The sequence below is a fragment of the Rhamphochromis longiceps genome, linkage group LG5, assembly GCF_057381845.1.
Source record: "Rhamphochromis longiceps isolate RC_006_pf linkage group LG5, R_longiceps_female_GT1.1, whole genome shotgun sequence".
Lineage (NCBI taxonomy): Eukaryota > Metazoa > Chordata > Actinopteri > Cichliformes > Cichlidae > Rhamphochromis > Rhamphochromis longiceps.
The window spans coordinates 13,499,790-13,524,102 of record NC_140561.1 but is presented as its reverse complement, the minus strand read 5'-3'; the positions used below and the strand labels follow the sequence as shown (position 1 = coordinate 13,524,102).

Here is a 24,313-nt window from a genome sequence, read left to right as displayed (position 1 = left end):
AGAGAGACTCCCATTACGCGAGTCCCTTTGCTCTCCAGAATGGAGGCGTTGAGCTACAAATGGGTCTACCTCACCGTTATGCTAGAGGGAAGTTTGACGAAGATAAAGGAGCATGGTGTGGGGACTAAACTAACCACTTTGGGGGATATGGAAGAAGGCAATAAATCACCAATAATATGGCTCTGGTGTTTACCTAGTCAGGTCTTATCCATCCCTAGTGGTACAGCTCACACTAACAGCACTCTAAATGTTAAACACACACACAGCTCAATCAGCAGACACTAGAAGCTCCTTCTCAGGGAAAAGGCTCATCTCTGTGTAGTTTCCAAACACTACAATTGGGAAAGGCGCTCGGTTTTCAGCCTAAATATGATATGACAACAGCGTAATGTTTTTGCAGGGTGAACTGTTTTGACAGATCAAAGCTCAAGCTTGTCAGCACACTAGCCTACATTGTTAAAACTGATCAAATCCAGTGGCACTCACAGCTGGGTGAGCCTCGGGAGCTGGAAGGCTTTCACGGGGATCTGGCTGATGCGGTTTCGGCTCAGTCGTAGAACCTGTAGGGTTTCGCCCAAATGGTCCAGAGCTCCGAGCTCCAACACATTGATCTTGTTGTTACTGAGGTACCTGAACAAAGGGAAGCCACAATGAGGTTTGTTAGAAATCTTATATTTGGAAAACATGTTATTTTGCATGTGCATGTCCATTAACATCACTTAATATTAGTTACAGAACTAAAGTTTCCTCATATAATAAATAACATATTTATCTTTACTAATTTATTTAATTTTGTTTTAATTAAATAGCTGGTGCATGACGTGCCACAGGAATCCTCTGAGATGCTACTTACAGATCTCGGATATGGAGGCCTGCAGGGAAGCACTGTCCTCGCAGCTCAGTAATGTCATTATTGCTCAGGTCCAGGGTTTCCACAGAAAGCAGCTCCCCAGTCCGCCTGCCATCAATACTGCGAATCTTATTATGATGTCTGAAAAATAAAGAACACAAACAGAAGACATAAGGTGTGGTCCTCACTGTTACCTAAACTTTGTGTACTCTTCCCATCAGGGAAGCCACTCCAATCCCACTGGCTTCTGTAAGCCCATTCGGGAAGAGAGAGTGAGAGAATGACAACACACAGAACAAAGTGGTCTTCATCCACCACAAAATGTAGTACTTTAAGTGCTTCCAAACAGAGGCTGGTCTTCTTTAAACAACTCCCAAGGACAAAAAAACAGCCACAAAATCTGTCTGATGGATGGGGCCTCAGTGATGAACCAGAGCCACTTGAAGGAAAATCTTGGTATGCTGTGAAATGGGGAGAGGAGTTACTTTAAAGGTCCTAATGAACCCAGGGAGTTTTCACACAAGGAAACCTCGATCTCCGCCGAGCTTTGTCAGTGGGTGCTAGCCTGGTTTAGCCAGAAGCCTGAAAGGAGACTGAATTTCCTCTCAGGCTGTCCTGTTTAGAGCTCTTGTTCAGAAATGAGGGTGACTCTCTTTACCCTATTCTGACCTCCTCCACATCTGTGCTCTTTGAGAGTAACGAAATTTCTATTCTCTGTATGTCCTGTACATGTGGCAGAATTGACAAATAAAGTTGACTTGACTTGACTTTATTTTGTGGAGCAGACGTGTTCCACACAGAGAGGTTGAGAAAGACAGTGATATAATAAAGAGTGAGATAGACTGATGGAGTGTGATATTTGACATTTATCCGTGTTGCAACCAAAGTGGTGTGTGTGTGTGTGTGTGTGTGTGTGTGTGTGTGTGTGTGTGTGTGTGTGTGTGTGTGTGTGTGTGTGTGTGTGTCTGGAGACTGAAGGCCTGTGTAATCTGAGTGTACATGAAAGCTTTTGCTGGATGACACGTTTGACACATGACTAGGTGCTAACTAGGGTCAGGGGATCCATTTAGTACCACATCCATTGTTTTTACAAAACTAAAACAAAACATTTAAAAAGATAGGAAACACGACAGAGTAACACAAAAAGGCAGAGCAATAAGCAAACTGCCACTTCATCATCTGACATGTACCACTCAAGGGAGATCTTTGCTACATGACGGAGGCTTTTTTTTTTAGCTTTCACAAGCAACGTGTTTGACATCACCTTGTAAGGCAAAACCATTTGATGCTTCTAACTAGTTAATCACAACTTCCCAAGAGCCTTTTTCCAGCAAATGACACCAACTTCTTTTTTCTCTTGAATTTAAACAAAGCTGTCTGGAGTGCCACAAAACTACAGTTCCTCTCATGGCTCCAAAAGTAGTCCTGCTGCATCATAATGCTAATCGCTGAACGTCTATCATGAAATTAATATAGCTGGAAGCTAATTCCCCTCCTTCGTCAGGTACTGTCTGTAAAGCTGCATCTCTCCTAATTCCAGTCACAGTACTGGATTTTGGTGCTTTTTGGAGCATCTTAATGTAATTCTCTGGTAGACGATGCAACCTGTTGTAAGGTACAGGGTTCATACGCCTTTTTCAGGGTCAAATTCAAGCACCCGTACGAACCCTGAAGGTACAGCAATAGGCAGCACGGATATAGGTCTGAAAAATGAAGCCAATCGTCTGATCAGGGAGGGGGCAAGACTTTCCCGATAAGTTGTTAGGCTAAGTCACTCATTCCAGGAAATAATGAATGAAATATTAAGTTAGAATGGCCACAATTAAACAAAACGGTTTTTCAGAAAGGAGCACATCTCATGTATGGTTTCAAAACAGCAAACTAGCAATGAAAAACAACAACAACAACAAAACCCCACTTAAGGCTTCACACTAGCTGACAGTAGCTGATAGCTTAGCATTGCACCTTCTGGTCTAAAATAGTGTTCTTTCACATCACATTCTTCATAATGCTAAGGTTAATCGTTCAAAAATCCACAGTGGCTTTTAAACACAGTCTATGATCCAAACCTAAGAGTACTGTCACGTGGCCTGCCTCATTCAGATTTACTGTAGATTCTTTCCAAATCTGATAATACACACTATCACCATGTCGAACCAATTCGGTTAATAAAAGGTCACGGTCTTCTTGGAAGTTAGGCAGCTTATTACTTATCAAACATCAGGGACAGAGAGATTTTAACCAAATCACGTGCAGCATCTTTAAATCAATTCACTTGACCTTTTAAGAGTTTGATAGTGTTATATTTAAAAGGGCAGTGCGTGTGCGTGCTTCACGGAAAGTGTGAGGTGGCAGGTGCTCTACCAGTCAAACTCATCAAAACAAGGTCAATCCCTCCTCTTTTTCTAGCCTGCAGCCAGCAGATGAACACACACACACAGTCATTTATTGGTGTATGGGATGTAGGAGGGTTCAAACCACAGTGGCCCACCTGAATAAACAGTGGCAGAAATGGTTAAGGATGAGCACACATGCGCAAACACACAACACAAATAACAAACGCACACATGGGCCAGAGCAACAGACAGTGGCAACAGTGAGCAATAAGAGCAAGAAAGGGATGGAAAGAAAGAAGGAAGGAAGCAAAGGGGTGAGGAGAAAATGAGGGGGGATTATGGGGTGAGGCGAGGTCAACAGCTGGTGACCTTCACTGTGGAAAAACAGATCAGTCTCAAACTGGTGGGAGAGGCTGAACCCCCCCCCCCGTTCCTCCTCCACCGCTCCAATCAAACTTTCCCCTCCCACAGCCAGAGCCCAGCTGCACCGTGTGAGAGACGGATAAAGCCTCGGCGCTCATCGTGTTTGAAGTCTGCACATACAATAGTAGCGATCATGAAAACTGATTATCATACGGCTAGTGACATTTCTGATAAAGAGGAGCTCGGTTCACCCGTGCTCCCTTTGATGTCCAGGAGTTCCTTATTCGCTTTGATTCCACTTAATTCCAAATTTCATTACACTGCCCCATCGACCATCTGATTATCATGAGCCCGGCTCATTTTGACACGTCTTTTGATGTATGGAAAGTGCATTTGTTGGGGGGGATACACTAGCGTGCCCATTCTCCTGTTTCCAGTGCCATCTCTGAAGTCGATTGTTTGGCCCGTCTCTTTCCGTTTGAAGTCCACTGTCAGGACAAAGGGAGAATTATTTGAAAATTAGATCATCCAGTGGGCCATACATATTCTATCCCAAGCTGTGTTAAAGAGCCCCTCTGAAGCAGGCGATGAGCACAATAGGAAAGTTTGTGCTGCTCTGCTGTCGCTTTGACACTCTGATTTTAAAACATTTACTTGCTTCTGGTTTGCTTGTCATCCTGCTGTGGCTTTCTGGGAGCCTGCAGGACATCAGCAGGCTCGCCAACTGTATTGTGGAACTGTGGGTGCCTGGCATATGGCCTTTGTATTTAGTATTTAGTATTTATTTATTTATTGTCATTGTCAAGAACAATGAAATTGCGTTTGGGGCTTCCATACAACCCAAAAAAAAGAAGAAAATAATAAATACCCCTTAAAACCCAAGTGTACATATTTAACCCAGTGTGACTCCAATGCAATAAGACAATCCTTAGCAATAATGTTCGTAGAAATTCAGACAAAGACCTGAGAAACATGACAAAATACAACAATGCAACCCATTCAATATTATTGTACTGTGAGATATGATATCAGATATGATAGTTATCTATTTAAGAAAGAGGGGGGGGGGCAGGAGGGGGAAGAGAATAAAGATATGATGCACCAATGCAGACCAGTTCATTGCTATTAAGAAGTTGGATATGGTTATTGTCCGTGAGAGGGGGGCAGAGAGTTCAGGAGCCTCACAGCCTGTGGATACAGGCTGTTGGCCAGTCTGGATGTTCTGGCCTGTATAGACCTGTACCTTCTCCCTGAGGGCAGCAGATGGAAAAGGTGGCGCGCAGGGTGATGTTGGTCCCGCAGGATACTGTGCACCCTCCTCAGACAGCGAGTGGGGAAGATATTACTGATCTCTGGCAGACTTGTTCCAATAATTCTGCCAGCTTCTTTCACCACCCGCTGGAGTGCTTGCTGATCGGCCTTGGTGCAGCTGGGGAACCACACTAGAAATCCATACGTCAGAACGCTGCTGATGGCACAGTTGTAGAAGTTCAACATCAGAGATCTGGGAATGTGTGCGCTCCGCAGTCTCCTCAGGTAGTAGAGGCGCTGTTGGGCCTTCCGTACAACTGAGGTGATATGGTTGCCCCAGGACAGGTCCTCGGTCACAGTTACCCCCAAGAATTTAAAACTGCTCACCCTCTCCACCGCCTCACTGCCAATGAAGAGAGGCAGATGGTTGTTATGACCCCTCTTCCGGAAATCTACAATGATCTCCTTGGTCTTTTTGGTGTTTAAGACCAAGTTATTGTCGTGGCACCATGACTCTAGTTGTTGCACCTCTGTCCTATAGTTTGTCTCATCATTGTTGGATATAAGTCCGAGCACTGTAGTGTCATCTGCAAACTTAACAATGAGATTGGACGCGCAGGAGGAAATACAGTCATGGGTGAAGAGAGTGTATAGCAGAGGGCTCAGAACACACCCCTGAGGGGCACCGGTGTTGACCACAAGGGTGGAAGAGGTGTTCTTACCCACTCTGACACTCTGTCTACGGTTAGTGAGGAAGTCCACAATCCAGTTGCACAGAGAGGAGTTAAGTCCCAGTTGGTGGAGTTTGGGACGGAGTTTGTATGGCCGGATGGTATTAAAAGCCGAGCTATAGTCTACAAAGAGGAGCCGTGCATAGGTGTTCCTGTGTTCCAAGTGCTTCAGTAATGTGTGCAGCACTGTGGTGATCGCATCCTCGGTTGACCGGTTCTCCCTGTATGCAAACTGGTGCGAGTCCAGGGATGGTGGAAAAGCAGCTCTGATGTGTTTAATGACCAGTCTCTCCAGGCATTTGGCGGGAATGGGGGTGAGTGCCACAGGTCTGAAATCGTTCAGACATGTGACATTTGACTGTTTTGGGATGATTTAACAGAAAGTTTGACATGCTCAGATGACTTAATAGTAATTCATGTCTTTTATGTGATGATTGATGGACATCTAATCAAATTGAAAGTGACCACAAGTTTCGACCACCCCGCCATGCTTGTCTGTACCCGATCAAAAAGTGCAGCAAAAAACAGAGCTCGCAGACATGTACGGAAAGGATGAAAGCACCAAAGGGAGAGTGCTACAAGAGGCACCAAAAAGGCCAAAAATTTGAGTCTGAGTCATTTCTCAATCAAACAAAACATTGAGAACAAAAGCAACTCATCTGCCCACTCGTCTCTTTTTAGCATTCCTATTATTTCCGTTGAAGCCAGGCTGATGTACTTGTTTTTCATTTTGTATATTGCACACCCACATGAATCAGTCAGCAGTTTCGTTCTTCACCTTCCAGTGAAGGTGAATAATGAATGTACAAAAAAAAAAAACCCACAAGTGTTCATTTTTGCAATTATTGTTCTTCATTTGGCAGAAATTTATAATGCCAAAAATCCTAGGAGCTAGGGCTGGGCGATATGACCCAAAATTCATATCTCGATATTTTTTAGCTGGATGGCGATATACGGTATATATCTCGGTATTTTTTTAAAGCCATAAGGTAAGAACAAAAAGAGAGTTCTTAGTCAAAGCTGTGTCCCAGATGTCACACAGGCACTTATTAACATACAGCGTAGATGTACATGAAGAAATTACTCAAAAATAAATTATCAGCATTTATTAAATAATAATTCTCCATAAATAAAAGAAAGCAATGTTGTTTTTGTGCATAACAAAAAGCTCACAATTGTGCAGTCAAAATGTAAACTAAAAGACGATGAGCATAATAACAAAGACAGACAGATTTCACAGCTGCTCTATTCCCAAGTTCTACTGCGTGGCTGGCAGCCTTGAGTTTGAAATCCTCTTTGGCTACGTCCACACGTACACGGGTATTTTTGAAAACTGAGATTTTCCATTTTTGTTTTAAAAAATAATCCCGTCCACACGTAAACGCAAAAATGAAGGAAAACGCTGCTAGGAACATGCCAAAGCAACAGGTGGCGATATATTCCTAACCGTGTAGAAATGTTGGCCAATCAGAAGTCTAGAAGCCTCGGTGGGAGATAGTAAACAAAGATGGCGCATAGAAGCAGAACCGAGTCCTATGTGTGGAGGGACAGTGACTGTGTGTGTGTGTATGTGTAAGCATTTAAACACTGCAGAGAGTAAAATTAACAGTAACAGTCTCCCCCATTGTAGAAATTCATTTCACCGAAACAATAACATGGCGCACAGTCTGACATCAAAAAAGGCGCACACCTTTGACGCTGCGTTTTCTCCGTTTTCCTCGTCCACATGTAAATGCAAAAACTGAGTTTTCGAAAATATCCACCCTGGCAGGCGTTTTTAAAAATCTCGGTTTTCAGTGACCGAAAACGCTGTTTACATGTGGACGAAAGGTGCAAACGCATAGAAAAATCTCCGTTTTCAAAAATACCCGGGTACGTGTGGACATAGCCTTTGCAACCATGTCTCTTAACAGGTGCCATTTATGGCCCTTATACACACACAATACGGTAATATTACGTTGAAGCACAGTACGTGCACTCAGCGAGGCTCCAGACTACGGTAGCCGTAATGCTCCGACAATCCATCAAGCGGTGCAGCTCCATAGCTTACCAAAGTCGTACTAAAACATTTTTTGACAGATTGCTGAGCGCCGTGTACCACATAAAATTGGTTCGCGGTCATCAAGCACAACCAGAATTCATACATAAGGCGCACTATCGATTTTTGAGAAAATGAAAGGATTTTAGGTCATTAGCGCGGTTAGCTCGCTAACACGTTGACGCCGTCCAGCCCCACGCACGGGGCGATCCGCGGTAACTCGTTAATGGAGATTTGCCGTGTTCATCTTGTCGTTGCCTGCAGGTGAAGCTATGGGGGAGGGAAGTTGTGTTCAGTGAAGGAGAGGCAAGGCTGAGTAACGTTGCGTAGAGACAAAAGTGGACGAAAGAGAGGCAAACCTGCGGCTCCATAAGTATAATTATAACGTAACATAGACTATATCGATATAAACGATATTGTCACATCTTATATCTCGTATGAAAATATATGGATATTTAAAAAAAAAAAAAAAGATATATCGCCCAGCCCTACTAGGAGCTCACCATTTATTTCAGTTTCTGTGTCAAGACACCTTCTGGATAGATCCTTTTATTCATGACTGCATACCTTGTCTGCAACAAGTCATTCGATAGACTAGAAGACTCGGAGGGAGTCAGCCTGTCAGTCAGTAGCAACCACATATAAAATGCTCTTGGGCTTTTGGAGAGTTTACTGTTTGATGAGCGGCTGAAGACAGATTCTCTGTCCATTTGCTTCCCTGGGTGTTTGTATGTTTATGCAAGCCACTGTCTCACACAAACTTCTAGTCAGACTACATTCCGGACGATCTCCAACCAACAGCACGGGAACACCGCCCAGCAGCCCGAGCTGCTGTGTCTGCCAAGGTGCATGCGCGCGAACGCGCGCGAACACACACACACACACACACACACTGCAGAGGACTTAGTGGTTGGTGTGTTAAAGCACATTGGATTTACTTTTGGGAATGACACTGAACCCAAGATCACTTCTCACTTCCTTTTTCCTTTCTTTTCTGCACCCTTCCTGCTGCCTCATCCACTACTTCTCCTTTAACCATTCCTCTTTCGATATATGATGGTGTCATCCTGCTCTGATACTACGATCTATTACTACCTCCCTGATTTCTCATCCTTCCTCCCCTTCCCTACCCTCACCCATTTTACTGTAAGCTATGTGACTGACAGCTGCAGCTGCAAGTGCTTCGGTGGGCCTTCACTTCAGCTGCATGGCTTAGTAAAAATCTGACCCTCCCACCAGCCTCCACTCCCATCAGCACTACTGGCCTTTCCCCTAGCAACAGGCTGCAAGTCAGACCCAAAAAAAGACACCCCAATCATTTGCAGGGCCTGCAACTGGACACAGTTTGTGCAAGTAAAGGTGAACTTGCTCCAGTCTGTTTTATATCAGAGGCAGAGTGAACATGAGACTGTGCTAAAACTTAAAGATACAGACCAAAAAAAACCCCAAACAAACAAACAAACCATGACACACAATAACAGAAGGTCAAACTTCTGATACACGTCAACAGACATCTGTTAGAGTTGAATAATCAAACCACAGATGCTTCCCTTACCAACTGTCCACAGCTTACAGTAATATTCTGACCACATCAGTGCATCACGATAAATTCTGAGAAGCAGGCAGATGACACACAGGGAGAGGCGGACGTGTGACTCCCACAAAGATCCCCGCTGAATCTGATATGTCGATGACCAATGTAATAGGAACCAGCAGCTGTGTACTTTACTACCATGCAGCCCGCCTGGATGCCAGCAAAGTGTGAAAGAAAATACAGAGTGAAGCTAATGGTTCGCACTCGACGATGGCCGATTAACTTGCTCGTTTCAGGCTGAGCGAGTTGTGAGAATGTTTGTGGATACCGCAATAACCACAACGCTGCCATATCCATTCACAGGCCAGCATCACTACCCACATTTATTTGCCTTGTTGACCCCAATCGGAGGTGTTGGGAAGAAGTGCACTGCAGCTACATTTATATTTGCACAGTGAATTATGTAGTTCAGCTCGTTTTGTTGGTTCCATTACTGTTACTGTATACATATTTATAATTTTTTAATTAACTAAAACACAAGCAATTTAGGACAATAATGGCATATTTTTCCTTGCTGTTATCGAACCCCTTTTGGCAAGCCCCGCCCCCGTACCCTGAGCTGAGGGGCTAGGCGCTGCATTCGTCACATGCTCTGCACATGTGTGGAGCATGTGCAGAGAGGCCACCGCTGCTCAGCACTCACGAGGAGAAACATCCTCAGAATATTGATTATTTCTATTTGTTAACAAACGTTCAGGGAAACTGCTGCACTTTGTGGCCATGTGACTAATCACTACCTTTGTTGAAGTTTATACCGGTTTTTTAAAAACCTTTGTCTCTTGCATTATGAGTTGCTTTAGGTAACATCCTGAGAAAACAAGGTGTCAGAACTCTTTTATTTCCTTCAATTACTTTGCATTGCATTAACTTTATCTTATTATGAACAACATTAAAAATAAAAAGATCACATATTTCTGTGGGCTTGCCTCATCACTGCTTTCGCCATCTTTTAGCAGCATGAATAAAGTTACTGAATTACCCCCACTTCATCAATTTCCTTCCATTGCAAAAAAAAAAAAAAAAAAAAAGACACTGCTGAGCCCACGTTTGTGACAAACACAAGTGCACCCACGCCCTTTCCAAATACGGCTGTAAATATGCAGCAAGATGCCAGCCCCCCCCCCCCCCGCCACAATTTCACAACTGGGAGCAACGACTTAGAACTATATACGAGCTGACACTCCAAACAGCCAGCACCACTCACTGCAGACAAGCCCACATGGAAAGGTAAAAGGACTGGTCGCTCACTCCATCACATGCTAATCCGTGAAGACAGAAATTCGTACTGACACCAGCTAATTTAAATGCAGTCGAGTCAAATTTTTGGCTACCTTCACATGAATTCAACATTACTTATGAGATGCAAAGGCCTATTCTTTCTCAACATATGTCAACAGACTATTTAAAAGCACGCCAGTGAGGCAACTGACCTAAGAATACAGTAACAGAAGCCCTCTGCAGACATGGGATACATAGGCATGGCTGGCTTCATCAATCTGTTAAAATTACTAAAAGAGCAATATTTGCTGTGCCCTTTCAGACGTGAGTGTGACCGCACTCTCTAACGTTTAACTCTCTTTGTTGTTGTCACTGTTTGTGAGTCTGGGCATGTGTGTGTGTTGCAGCTGTGAACACACAGGGGCACCTCACACACAGGCTACAAGGGAAAGGTCTCTCTTTTGGATACAGATCTTCTGGTGCCATGTTAATCAGTAAGTGTAGTAATACTCACAGGTAGAGGGACACAATCTTGGATGCAGCCTGTCCTAAATCTGGTATGGAGGTCAGCTCATTGTGGTCTAGCCGACTGAAAGTTACAAACACAGAGAGAAGAGGGTTAGAGAAGCAAACCGCTGATAAAGGAGCACCCTTGAAAATTGACTATATACAGACAGACAGATAGATAGACACACAGGCAGACAGATAGATAGATAGATATATGTGTGTGCACAGATATCTACACATATTTAGATATGGTTGTTATAACTCATTTCAGTCAAAGCACGTATAAATCAACATATAGGACTTTTCACGTCTGCTGCACAGCAAGTGGCAAGTCATCCTTTTAAAAACTGAAAATAACATGGGAGTAAAACAGATGTCCGGGAGCGTATGACTGGCCCGCTGGCCTGCCAAAGATGTCACCAGTGTGTGTATCACCAGTACGTTCCTGTATCTGTGTGTGTGTGCCTTGTGTACTGGCGCTGAGTGACACAAAACCAAGCCCTCTCCTCACCATATAAAATATTTACAAGGCCAGTGTTGGCCACAGTATCAGGTGGTGGGGGAAAGGGCTTAATATAGAAAACCACCACTTAATTCTCAATTGGACTTAGTTCAAGGGAACACATATGAGAATGCTGCTCGGAAGCGGCGCGGCAAAGATGGGAGTTAGCCAGAATGAAGTAACTGATTTTTTATTTTTTTATTTAAAAAAAAAAAAAAAAAAAAACAGGTGACACTTCAGGTGACAATCCAACAGGGCCAAACACATTTACTGAAAAGGGTTTAGGAGATTTTAAGGAGACTGTCAGCAGAAACCATGAGTGCTCTGCGGGTGACTACTTACAGCTCTCTCAAGTTGGGAAGGTTGGCAAAGGCTTCAGGACTGATGGAAGTCAGTTTGTTGTAGCCGAGATTTCTGAAAACAAACAAAAAGTTGCTCATTACAAGACAGGAAACAACAATTATTTGAAATACCTGCAGGGCAATGGTGTTTCACATCTTTTATTGCTTTTGTCCTTGGCATTTTTCAGCACTTTAAATAAGGATCCTAATCAATAGCAGCAATTATGTTTCCCATTTGACAAACATCCTCATCTGTCTGCATTAAGTATGCCTGAAAACACTGCAGTACATAAATTTACGCCAGCCTTCAAGGAGGGCCCGAATCGATACCATCGATACAGAGCGTCTCTCTCCTGGCTCACTTTCCAAACATTACCCACAGGCCATTCATCTGCAGCAGTCAATCTGCACTTTCAGCTAACGGTGTATTTAATAGCTGGCACTTGACTTGTACAGAAGCTTATTAGTGAGCGATTTGTCCAGTGACACAGCCTTACTGCGGTTAAGAGTGCAGGTAAAAAAAAAACACAGCTAACACACCTTTGCTTTTTCACCGAGATTCCCACGCCGTATGAATCGAGTTTATCTCGCGTAGACAAGTGCTATCTGTGTCACACACTTGCCTCCTGCCTAGCTGGCATGTCGCCTGCCTGTTGGCAGAGCAGGCCGCAGTGAGAGCGCTGTTTGTGTTTGCGTGGTGGGGCTAGGCTAGGCGAGACAAAGGGAGCCCACAGCTCCGAGCCGCCTGCCTCCCGCCCCTCCATCCCTCTGTCCAGACGTGAGAGACGGCCCAGGAATGTTTCACAGGCCTGCCGAGAGATGGCTACTTGTTCCCAGAGTCTGGGGACACTTTTACCTGATGTAACGCATTCCTCATTCTGCTCTTGTCCCACAGTGGGCTTTTACCACAGTGGCCTTGAAAGCCCACAGACTGGACAGCGACATATATTTTTTTAAAAGATAAATTTGAAGCTAAACAAACACAAAAAACCTGCCATTTTCATACTTCATGCTCACAACACTTTCTCTTAAACAATTTATGCCCATCAGTCTCAATAGCCATCTCACTTGACAGATTTCCCTTTCTTGTCTTCTGTGCTCAATTGCAGATAATGACAGTCTTTTTCCCCATTTCTTTCTCTCAAAGTGTGTGTGTGAGACGAGATAATAGCAGAGCGTGTGTCTGCCCTCGGGGCTGACAGAGAGGTGTGTATGCATGTCTATGTCATGATCATTTACTGGGGCACCTCCCATTCAGGCCTAGATCGCTAAATTATTGTTCCCTGCAACGGGAGGAAATTACCTTGTTATGACGAAGCCAAAAAAACAACACACACACAGAGTCCCCATTGATCGCATTTGCCTAGAGGCAGGTATAATGAGCCAAAGATACACCCAACACCGACAGCATGAGAGGCAGTGCCGTCATCTGGACAAGCTATCAGTAGTTTCTAATCAACCTGCATTTGGCACAAAATAGCAGAAGAAATTTCAGCAGTCCATGCTGCATAACAAGCAAGTAAAAGATTTATCCAAAAACGCCACAATCATGGAGCTTTGTGAATTTCTAACTTTCATATTTAATATTGAATTAAGCAGAGAAAATTGACTGCAGATATGATACTCAAGGTTTAAAATAAGGAGAAGGATAAAGCAGGATGAAGGAACAAAGTCGAGGTTGGGGGGTAAACCTGTCGGGTTGGTGCCAAAGGCCACAGCAGCAAACAGAACTGGCCCTTTATGTGTGTATATGCAAGCACGCCTGTGCCTTTTTTTCCTCAGTCACCTATGGTATTTACACAACTCCGTCTTTTCCTTCCCACTTCATTGAGACAAATCTGTTTTCTTGCCTATCAGATGAGATAAGTTTCACAGTATTTTAACACCTACTGTAAAGGAGGCGATGGTGATGATAAGGGCTGGGTTCTCTCCCTCTCCAACCCCCATCGCCACCACACACACACTCCCTCATATGGCAGGAAAGAAGGAGGGAATGTGACTCCAGCTTTAAGCATTGTTAATGCTTTCCAGAAAGTGACCTTGCACTCATGCAGTTTCTGAAAGAATTTGCTGCATCGGGTAAGAAAAATACAAGTCTTTGAGTTTTCGACTGCTCCGCGAGTGGAGAGATGCAGACGCCAACACTAACAGAAACAAACATGCTCAGAAGAAGAAGAAAAAAAAAAGAACTATCCAAATATCCTCTCAAATGCTAAACTGGGTTTAGCGTTCCATAAAGCTCTGCAAGTTTATGCTGTATAGTTCAACCAGCTGGAAAACGAAGTGTAGCTGTCTTTTATTAAACATGGCAAACACTACTGCAATTTACCTTAAAAAAAATTGAGAGTGGTTCAAACACTGCATTCCATTGTGTGGTACAACTACTTCATAATGGGCAGGACTGTTTGACATTAGTCAGCAGGATCACACTCAAAAGCACTCTCAGCCAGGTAGTTAGCCAAAAAAAGTGTGGGAAAATCTAAACGTTGAATCAAATGCTAATTTTCGCAATGACTTCAATCTGTTCTGATTAATGTGCTGATGCCAGTAAAGCATTTTGGATAATCAAAAAGGGGCACAATTAACATTCATCACACAGTCTACCAATGTTTTCCCTCAGATTTTGAGTCCTTTGGTGTGCGTGGGCGAGTTTATGTGGAGGAACAGCTTTTTCAATTATTAAATATTATTTTATCCTCCAAATAAATAACTGAACAATACAATCTGCTGCCTCTTTAGTTACTCGGATGTACTTTCACTCTGCCGTCTCTAGTGCATTGCACCTAAAATTTTTAGTTTTTGCTCACAACAACCCCACCAAGTCAACTTGGCCCAGTACCAGTACCCTAAAACACTTAAAGATGGAACATATCAAAGGTTCTTTATGAAACAGCAACAGACATACTTCAATTGACAACATCCTAAGCTGGTCGCCTTAACAACTAGTTGGAAGGTTTGACTCAATCCGAGTATACCTGGGAAGGAACGCTTCAAAAGCAAGCATGATAAACTCATGAAAGGCCTGCTTCATAGAGCAGGTGTCTTAGAAAGAAAAATGGAGCCTAGCGCCTGCAGAAGACCATCACTTCTGGACTGTGTAGCCGATGTGACACATAAAACTCATTAAAAAGCTTTAAAAAATTGCTTCGTTATGGGTACTGTGGGAGTAGAGGAAGCCTGTGAGTAGTGGAGTGATGTCATAGCGTATGACACTACACTTGTAAGTCAGCGCATAGCCTGTGTGTGGGAGAGGAGATGTGAGGAGGGAGGAAAAGTGCAGGGACTTAGACATACAGAGATACATCATCATTATCTTTTCCCATTTCTATCGTAGATAAATGCAGTGTGAACTTTGCTCGCTCAAAGTGTGAAGTGATGTCAGGGATGAGCCTTCTGTAGCCCAGTTGTGAGACAAAAGCTCTTTAATGTGGTCGACTTCATGGCATCGTAAAACTGGTCAAATAATAACCTGCGTGTCAGAGAGCCAGACACACAGACACACAAACACACATACACACACCGACGCTGCTCTTCCTGTCATTAAAGGCCAGTTTATAGCCCGGCAACTGCAGTGAGAGTGTACACAAAGCTAACACCAGCTCCCGGCCACCATTTTACACACAAGTCATACAGCGAATGAGAAGTGGGGCCGGTATCTTATCAGTTTCGACAAGGTTAAAAGCATAAACTGGCCGACAAGCGTTACTATAGAAGTGATAAATCTGACTCGTTAAAATCGGAGCAAAGAAACACAGTAAATACCAGATCCTTGGAAGGGGGGGCAAGGAGAACTTAGGTGCAAGATCAGAGAGATGTAGTGCTGATGGGCTCAGCATATTTTACCATTTGCATTACAGATACTCACTGCCCCCACACACATAACTCAAAGAGGCTGCTCCTGCCTTTGAAATCAGCCCGACAGGGAGCGTGACTCTGAAGTTTTCCGATGCAGGCACATCTTGGGGCCATGTGCAGCCCCGTTGTGAGTGTTGCCGCTTTGGGGTTATAGCAGGAGATGAAGCAGCGCACTCCAAACAAACCAGGACGAGGTTGGGGAAAGTTTCTGCAGCAGCCCGAGGCGCTGCTTGAACCCACGGCTGGGCCCACAGACCCGAGACTGGGCACTCCATATGAGAAGCACAAACCCGTTGATGCCGTCTGCACAGCAGGCAAACCAAGGGTTTAATGCAGGAGCATGCTCCTGCCGTCTAGTGTGATAACAGTGTAATGTTTTACAAATGGCGCCATGTTAGATCATTCCGAGTACAGGGAAATGAGTGTCCCAAATTAATCTCGAAGAATAACATAAACACTGTATTGTTGTACTCCTGTCTAGTAGTCTGGCCTAATGCTCTTAACTTCAAAGTGAAGAAAAAGACAGACAGTTTTTCATTCGTTAATTTCCTTCCCCAGTGATGTTTATTTTATTAGCAGAACAATAATTACCCATGGTAATAATGATTACACATGAATATGTGGTTGTTTTGGGATTTAAGTTGATGCTGTTTTCTACAGTATCAGAAAGTACAGAGGCCAAAAAAAAAATCTGGCCCAAGTTAGCACTCCAATCTCCCCTTGTGTCTCGAAGGGCTGTCTGTTTTCTGGGGTGAAGCTGCTTCACTTGCGCAGTACCTCTCACTCTTTCCAAGTCACACTTTTTTTTCTCCCCCAAACATCTTCTCCAGATTCCCAAACTCTTACCAGATGTACAGAATTCACAGATGATTCACTGATCAAGCCCACTTTGTAGATACTGACTTCAGGGTAGAGGGAAAAGAGGAAAAAAAAGAGAAAAAAGAAAAACTTGGCGCCCTAAAGTGTCTTCACAAAAGAGCCATCTATTCTGCTGACTGAATTCCTGTCGAATGAGTTGTGGCAGCAGCTGTTTGATTGTCATTAGAGCCAGCGTGAGGCTATGAGCTCATTCCATATCTCCATATTAATGTCAGACTTTATCTGCTCTTATTAGAGTAGAGGATCAAGCTTTAGCCATTTCTTCGTAATTTGCTCACAGCTAATGCGTTACATGAATCATCTCAGCCGGTTAAAAAAAAACAAGACTTCTATTTAATCTTCCATCTAAGAACCACCAATACTTCTACTAACCTGAAAATCTAATGGCCTGATGTGGGAGGAAAAGTGACGTGGGCCTGATAAAGATCACCTCCAATGATAATATCATCCTAAAGCCTTCTAAACACACAAGTTAGGTCTACAAAATATCTACCAGACATGAAAGTCGCAAGGCCAGCAAAACTATGACAATAAACAAACTTGGTATAATCACCAATACCACAAGATTACAAGGCTGCGTAGCGAGAAATGCCCTAGAAACCACAAAGGGCTCAGCCCTGCTGAGTGCTGTTGCTGTATCTCTGCCCCAGCTGCTCAAATGTTGATGTGTTTAAGCAAGAGACGAAACATTTCTGCACTGTGGTGTTTATACATCAGTCAGTCCCAACATAAAATCCAAAATCCCTGACAGTATAAATGGCCATGATGGAAAAAGTAAACCCAGGGCAAGCATAGTACTAGTGGTTAAACCTATTTTGTGTGTCTATTAATAGCTTAGATGAAGCAAAACACTACCTGAAAATAAAAGTGTTATTTCTGCATATATGTGGCAGTCAAGCAAACGGCTGTGTAACATGCAATTTCCTTTGGGTTTCCACTGTGTGTTACAACATGTGTGACAGTGGTTGAGGTTTCTGACCACTGAGAGGACTTTCACCAACTAGTGGAGCTGAGATTCAGTAAGCAGAAGCAGACTGTGGCATTAACAAGACACTTCCGCTTAATGCATCCCTCTCCACGAACTCCTACTCCCACAGGCCAGGTGATCCAGAGTTACACCCCCCCCCCCCAGTAACCAGTCTGCAATCGACCATCTGGGCTCTCCATCCCGAAACCACCAACACAAACCTATTTCCTGAGGTAGAAGCCAAAAACCAGCTGTTGGGGGTAGCGTTTACCAATAAGGCTTTAAGTGAGGTTGAAGGCTACACTTTGGGGATGACTTGCAGCAGAGAGTTTGGCCAGCACATGTAAAAACTTGGGAAACCACTAGCAAAATGCCACATTACACAGGGGGTCATTTGAGAGCAGGTGAGTGATTCAAGGGCTCAGTATTCAAGTGAAAAATATATATGTAGAAAAGATGGAACTTTCCATAACAACAAATAGCAAAAAGAAAAGACGGAGAGACGCTGGCAAACAGACACCCTCCATCTGCTTTATCTCTATCCCAGCACGCAATCGCAGCCAAAATCTGTAATGCTCATGCTTTTATTTACTTGCAAAATCCCATTATGCCAGTGGCACAGTGGGCAAAAATGCTTTTAATACACATTACTGTGGCTGCAAATAAGATAAGACACCACTCCTGAGAGGGAATATGTGACTTTGTGAGAGTAAACTTGCTTTATATGTTGTTAGGCTATTCATCAATCAGAAACAATAGGCAAACATCTGAGAGTGGTGGACAGTTTGTTAAATGTTACAAGCACTGATGTAAAACAGGAAAGGACAAGTGCAACGAAGAAGTTCATAACCACAGAGGTTTCAAAGAGGCTGGATGTCCAGGCTGTTAGGCATTCACTCATAAATCTCATGTGCTTAAAGGCGGGGGGGGGGGGGGGGGGGGGGGCAATAAAGCATTCTAGTGTGATCAATAGTGATCAATATTACTGCGATACAGTAATCAATGATCTAAAATAGCAAAAAGTAGCTAATACGCTTCTTTTTAAGGGTACATTTCCACACCTGGTCAATCACCCATTTTTCCCTTAAAAGTTTGAGTCTTATTTGTCTCTGTTCTTTCTGTGGCCCAGGCAGGATGTGCTAACATCTTTTGTTTCCCTGAATGCACCATCAAGGCCACTTTCTCACAAGATCCTGAGGAGAGATTATTTTGACAACTGGAAAGCATTACTGTTTTCTCTCCACCAAGGGATGTGGACTCTGTGGACTTGGGGCTGCTAGTAATGGATGAACTGCAGTATAACACCGGTCCACTGGCCACTTGTCTTGACTGGCCAAAAAGCTCATCGGCTTTTCCAGATCCATTCTAATAAACTACACTCTTCATCCATTTTCCCTGACTCTGTAACACAGGAAACAACTGCAAGAGCTGCTTTGGTTGTGGCTTTAACCTGACATTATACAGTTCTATTAACACAAAGTGTAAAAGAAAAATGTTGCTGCAATCATTTGCTGCCTAAAAGCTTTGAAATTCTCCATCTTGGTGAAGGTATGATAACTCTCTCCAAGAGCAGCTTCCTCGAGTGCGCTGCTGTGTCATAAGAGCCATGGTTCATTACTGTAATCCCAATTTAAGCGCCTGTGTGAGGATAACTGCAGCAGCTAAATGACAGCGCTATCGTTCTTCACCCACACAAAAGGGTGGGAAATGTTCATTTATTTGCTGCTTGAACCATGTTCATTTTACAGACAGCAGAGCAGAGGGTTGAAGGGTTAAAAGCTTCCGACTGTAGCATGCACGCTGTATGTTTGACTAACGGAGGGTGCTTGTTGTTGTGGATTAACAGCCTCTACTCGTTTACCTCAGGTGATGATGAGATTTTTCCTTTATGGGAAGCCTCTGCACTGCGCACTTGAGTGAGAGAAGAAAACTGGTGTGGGTGCCTTGTGTTTATTGACAACCACCAATGCTGCCTTTTCTTGCACCACCACTGCCGCTCCCTCCCCAGGGGGAAATCATAACAATGAACTGATTCCACACTGATTACTTGGCTAAGATGCCTGAAGGTGGAGATAGACAAGCACACTTTGTTTGAAACCAGGGACTGTGCACACTGACTCTTTCAGCTCTTTTGACAGGCTAAAACTATTATTGTTGCACTGTACCACAGCCCCTGCTCTATCTTGTCTTTTTCAACAATACCAAAGTTTCCCTTTCAGCTGTGCACATCATGCACCACACACGAGACAAGCTCTAGTGCACAGAAATAAAAAAAATAACCTTCCAAACTGCTGCATACCCTAAAATAAAATAAAATGTTTTCACATAAGTGGACAGAGTTAGCACAGGGTTCACTATGATGGGATCACATTGGGCCACAGGTGAAATTGTCCGTACTTGCCTCTTTGGGTTTACGGTAATCATCCACTAATCTGGCTCATTTACGGACCCCAGAGGCAAAGAGCTGGTTCCCTTTGAGTTAGCCGCCAGCACAATGTCACTATCTCAAGTGGTGTGGAAATATGCAACCTAGGTGTTTTAAAAGATAATTCAAAGCCATAAAGCCATTCCCTTTGAAAACAACAAAGATTGCGGGTCCTTAAATCTCTGCCTGATAAGGTTTGGACGAGATAACAGAAGCCGACTTGGAGCGGCACAGGGCTTGCGCGGGGAACCCTGTCTTCACACAAACCAAAAGGTCCAGTGCAGCAGTTTCAGATGGGACATTTGTTCCACAATACATGATCATTGTCCAAGAGGACAGGGCAGTACTGTGAGTCTGCGTGCATGCATGATAAACAGCATCTGCACTTGAGAATGGCTAAGAGGTGCTTCAGGGCAACGGGGCTACTCAGGCACAAGTGCCATTATTCGTGTTTTCTGAGGACTTTTTAAAGCCATTGCATTCCTGACTACATGTGGCAAGAAAAACTGCCTCAAACAGGAACCTGGGAGCCAGAACAGTCCTAAGGCCTTTATCTAAATTCCCAGGAATACACACACACACACACACACACACACACACACACACACACAAACACTAAAAAATCTCAAAAGTTTAAGGATTTGTAAAAGTCACTGGAAACAGTGGGTGCAATATACTCCAGTGAGAAACAACATGTCAACAGGGAGGACAGAGAGCAGTGTTGTCTGTAAGTAAACTATCTAATTCAGTCTGGTAAGTGCTTAAGTTCCCCATACATTGGGGGATGTTTTATAAAAATGTGCCAAATTAGCTCATTTCCTAAATGATCTGGCAGACAGAGTTTCATTTGTTGTCAGCTTTACTTCCAGGAGCCGGTGACTTTCCCAAGAAATTGAATTTATGAAGTGAATCTAGCGAGACAGAAAGGGGAATCAGGATGATACCTGTCATAAGTCTCACTGAGTAATGACGGTTAATTTGTTATGACATGTTTGGGTCTATTTGTTTGCTCAGGCTGCAGGGACTGTTTGCTCACTCTAACACTGGAAACATGAATACACCTTCAGATAGATGCAACCGAAGGCACATGTGCCAGGCACAGAAAGATAAATCTTTTTTTTAAGCATGAAGATAAACCAGAGCCTGGAACATTCAATCACATCTCTAAAAGTAAGTGCGTTATAAAATACAGAATGACTTGAAGTTAACGATAATTCACAAAGCAAAGCCTTTGACACCCTTTTAAGTGCAGACAACTTGGAATACACGTTTGCGCACGTGGCTCTTCTCGCGATAACAAAAACACCTGTTAACCTACTTACTTTGAATAAAACTCCCCAAGTCTGACTATTTAAGCAAAAAAAACAAAAACAAAAAACATCAGCAGGGAATGCCCGAACTACACAAAAAGTCTTTCAACACAGCATCTGGCCACGTGTCAAACTCACAGATGCTTTTATTTGTTTGGGGGGTACAATGTTGTGAAAGATTATGCGACTTTAATTTACGAACAGCATGAAAAACAAAAAAGTTCAAGTGGAGTTACAACATGATGTTCAGGGTCTACCTGCGTAAAGTTTTAATGTTCCGTCACTTTCTAGAGGCGCGGGGGGCCTCCGGAGTACTTTGACGGGGTAACTAACTGAAAACAAAACGCGCGGGGCAGGGGGGCAGTTTTGTTTGCTTACATACAGTTAGAAAGGAGGCACGGGCATAGCTTCTATGACAGCTGCCCGTCACTCCCCCCTCTGTTTTAGTTCATAAGCAAAACTATGCAACTCTAAGCAGAACCACAAAAATCTTCTCTGACGGGATTCCTGGGGAGAAGCCCCGTACCAACAGGGGTCCTCTGCTTCAAAGCCGTGCTGTCGGCGTGTTTAAGCAAATAAAGCCCTAACACTCTATGCTGCTGTCCACGTTTTTACACTGTTATCCCGTTATGGGCTGGTCAATAAATAGGTTAGAGCAACTAAGCGCTTTACTTACAAGGAAACAGTCCGAACTGGAAGGTCCAAAGGCGTCGCCGTCAGCTCCAGATTACTACAGTCCACTGAGTCGCCACTGCAGGTACAGTTCTGGGCACATGGTGTGTCTGAACTCAATCCGTAACTTTGAAAGAATTCGACCGACAAAATTAAATAAAAAATACACCGAGACAGATATCCAAATCGTCCCAGGAAGGCCGCCATTTTGTATCCAGTTTTAATAGCGCGGCTGCTGAGCTCTCTCCCGGTGCCCACAACCTGGTGTCTTTAATGTGGCTACGAAAAAAAACGAAAGCTCGTTATAACGCATTAATTGTCCTCTTGTACTAAAGATGCTAGCACGGACAACTTTGGGGCAGCCAAATGTTTTCCGTCCCAGAAACATTCATCTCTGACACAAGTCCCCCACTTCCAACTTTCTCCTCTAGCGTCCGAGGCGGGCTAAAAAAAATAATGAAAGGTAAATCACGGACTAGCAGCGAAACTCTGCTACAGCGAACTCCTTTAACTCTCCAAACTTTGTGCATAAAAGGCTAAATGTAGTTTGTCAGTAGTGATATTGCTTTTGCCGACCTCTGAAAACATGCAACAGTCAGACGTTAAAGGACACTGCGCCTGTACACCTCTCAAAGTAACAGTTGATCAGCGGAGTAGCACAAAAAAGTAAACACTAAGCAAAAGAAAACTGCCAGACGAAACCAGAAATTTGAATATGTAGGAAATAATTTCGGGCTCGCAGGAACAGTGGTGAAAACTCCAGCGCTGGTCTCTCAAGCCGAACGTTGCATGTCGTCCATACCGCGGCGGTCGAATACATCCAACTTTAAATCCCCCGCACGCCCGGTGTTCTCCACCAGCTGCTTATCAGGTACAGTCTGTGGTCACAAAATCTCGACGATGCGATTAATAGCTAAATTGAGTACCCCCTCCTCCTCCTTCTGAGCGTTCAGTACCACCATGAGTTTTTCCCCCTTACCCAGTTACTTTTCCTTTTTTTCCTACGGGACCTTTCGGTAATCCCATGTTGGAAACACAACAGCAATTCAATGGTCCTCCCCCGGTTCGCTTGTGATTGGCTGGTGAGAGTTGACGGCCGGGTTACAGCCTAACCTCATTGGTCGTTGCGGGTTCTCACTGCCTCGCGAAGTTGGAGAGCCCTTGAGCAGTTGTCACTCAGCGGTTTCTGGCCCCGCCCATGTTTCCCACCCCGGGGTGTGAAACCGCACCACCTCCTCTCACTCTCACTGCTTCTTAAAGAGACAATTACCCAGATCAAGCTCTGTAATCGCATTATAACAAGCCGTAATAACATAATTGGTTTGAAAGCCCGATTTAAGTATTTGTTAGTAAGGCTGACATCAAGATTTACATACAGAAGAAAGAGCGGGAAAGCTGATTATAAGCAATTGGCTGTATTCCCCTCAGCCACGCGCATTTGAAGGAGTTTCTGTAAAATACGATAAAGTTCCAGCTGGAGAAAGTTGAATTGTGCATGTGCATTTGCTTGTGTAAAGTTTGCGTATGCATGAATATTAACAATTGTGGAATAGTAAGTACATTTCTCTTTCCAAGTGAACACCTCAGTCGACTGTTGCCTAATAATAATAATAATAAGAAGAAGAAGAAGAAGAATAAGAAGAAGAACCCTTATATCTCCACTCCGCTTCAGAGAACAATTGCACTTTGCAGGTGTTCAGATAAAGAATAGAATCCAGCAGTGAGTGTTGCTGTGAAAGTAATTTAGACATTTTACATCACTTAAAAATAACAATACTACAGAAATACTTTGTTTATAAAGTTCAAAATTTGCAAGTTTAAAAATGCTATACTCCTAGTGAAAGTAGATACTTATCAGGCTCAAATCAAGGTTAAATTAATTGCTATCAAAATGTCAAAATAAAATATACTAATTACTCTGGTCCACTTTCACCCAGTGATAGGTGAGAATGTCTTCAACCCCTCATCACCCTGAAATAGATTAGCGATTAAGAAAATTGATGGAAAGGTGGTTGGATATTACTCTGTTTAACGATAGACGATTGTGCAAACATCATTAATGGCGGTGACTGTGGTGATGATTCCACCTATGTATATGTTATCTAATCTAATCTACTCTAATCATTTTATATTCTAATTCTAATCCAATCATAATTAAATGTATTTAATCTTAAATAATAACATCTTACAAATAAAACTGGAGAAAAATACTGGATTTGCTTCCTAGTAGTGGAGCATAAAAAAGTGTAAAGTCAAAATACCAAAAGTGCAGTAAAAGCATAATTAAATATAACTGTATTTAAGTTCTCTCAGGTACTCCAGATTCATCCCACAGGTTAACTTGTGGTTCTAAATTGTCTGTAGGTGTGAGTGTGAATGGTTGCCAGTCCCTATGTTGGTAGAAAGTGATGAACTGGCAACCTGTGCAGAGTCTACCCTGCTTCTTGCTCCATGACAGCTGGTATAGGTTTGTA

The 24,313-nt window shown here is 43.4% G+C and overlaps 1 protein-coding gene across 2 annotated transcripts in view; it reads right to left on the bottom strand.

The window, feature by feature from the left end:
* lrig1 (leucine-rich repeats and immunoglobulin-like domains 1) overlaps positions 1–22,781 on the bottom strand; it is a 37,157-nt gene extending 14,376 nt beyond the window's left edge. For both annotated transcript variants that reach the window (XM_085405937.1, XM_085405938.1), the window contains exons 1-5: positions 21,844–22,781; positions 11,733–11,804; positions 10,896–10,970; positions 854–991; positions 487–630 (exon numbers count right to left, since the gene is read on the bottom strand). In XM_085405937.1, the coding sequence (XP_085262063.1) occupies positions 487–630; positions 854–991; positions 10,896–10,970; positions 11,733–11,804; positions 21,844–22,046 (632 nt within the window). In that variant the 5' untranslated portion in view covers positions 22,047–22,781. The remainder of the gene's footprint in view (positions 1–486; positions 631–853; positions 992–10,895; positions 10,971–11,732; positions 11,805–21,843) is intronic.
* Between the last annotated feature and the right edge of the window lie 1,532 nt (positions 22,782–24,313).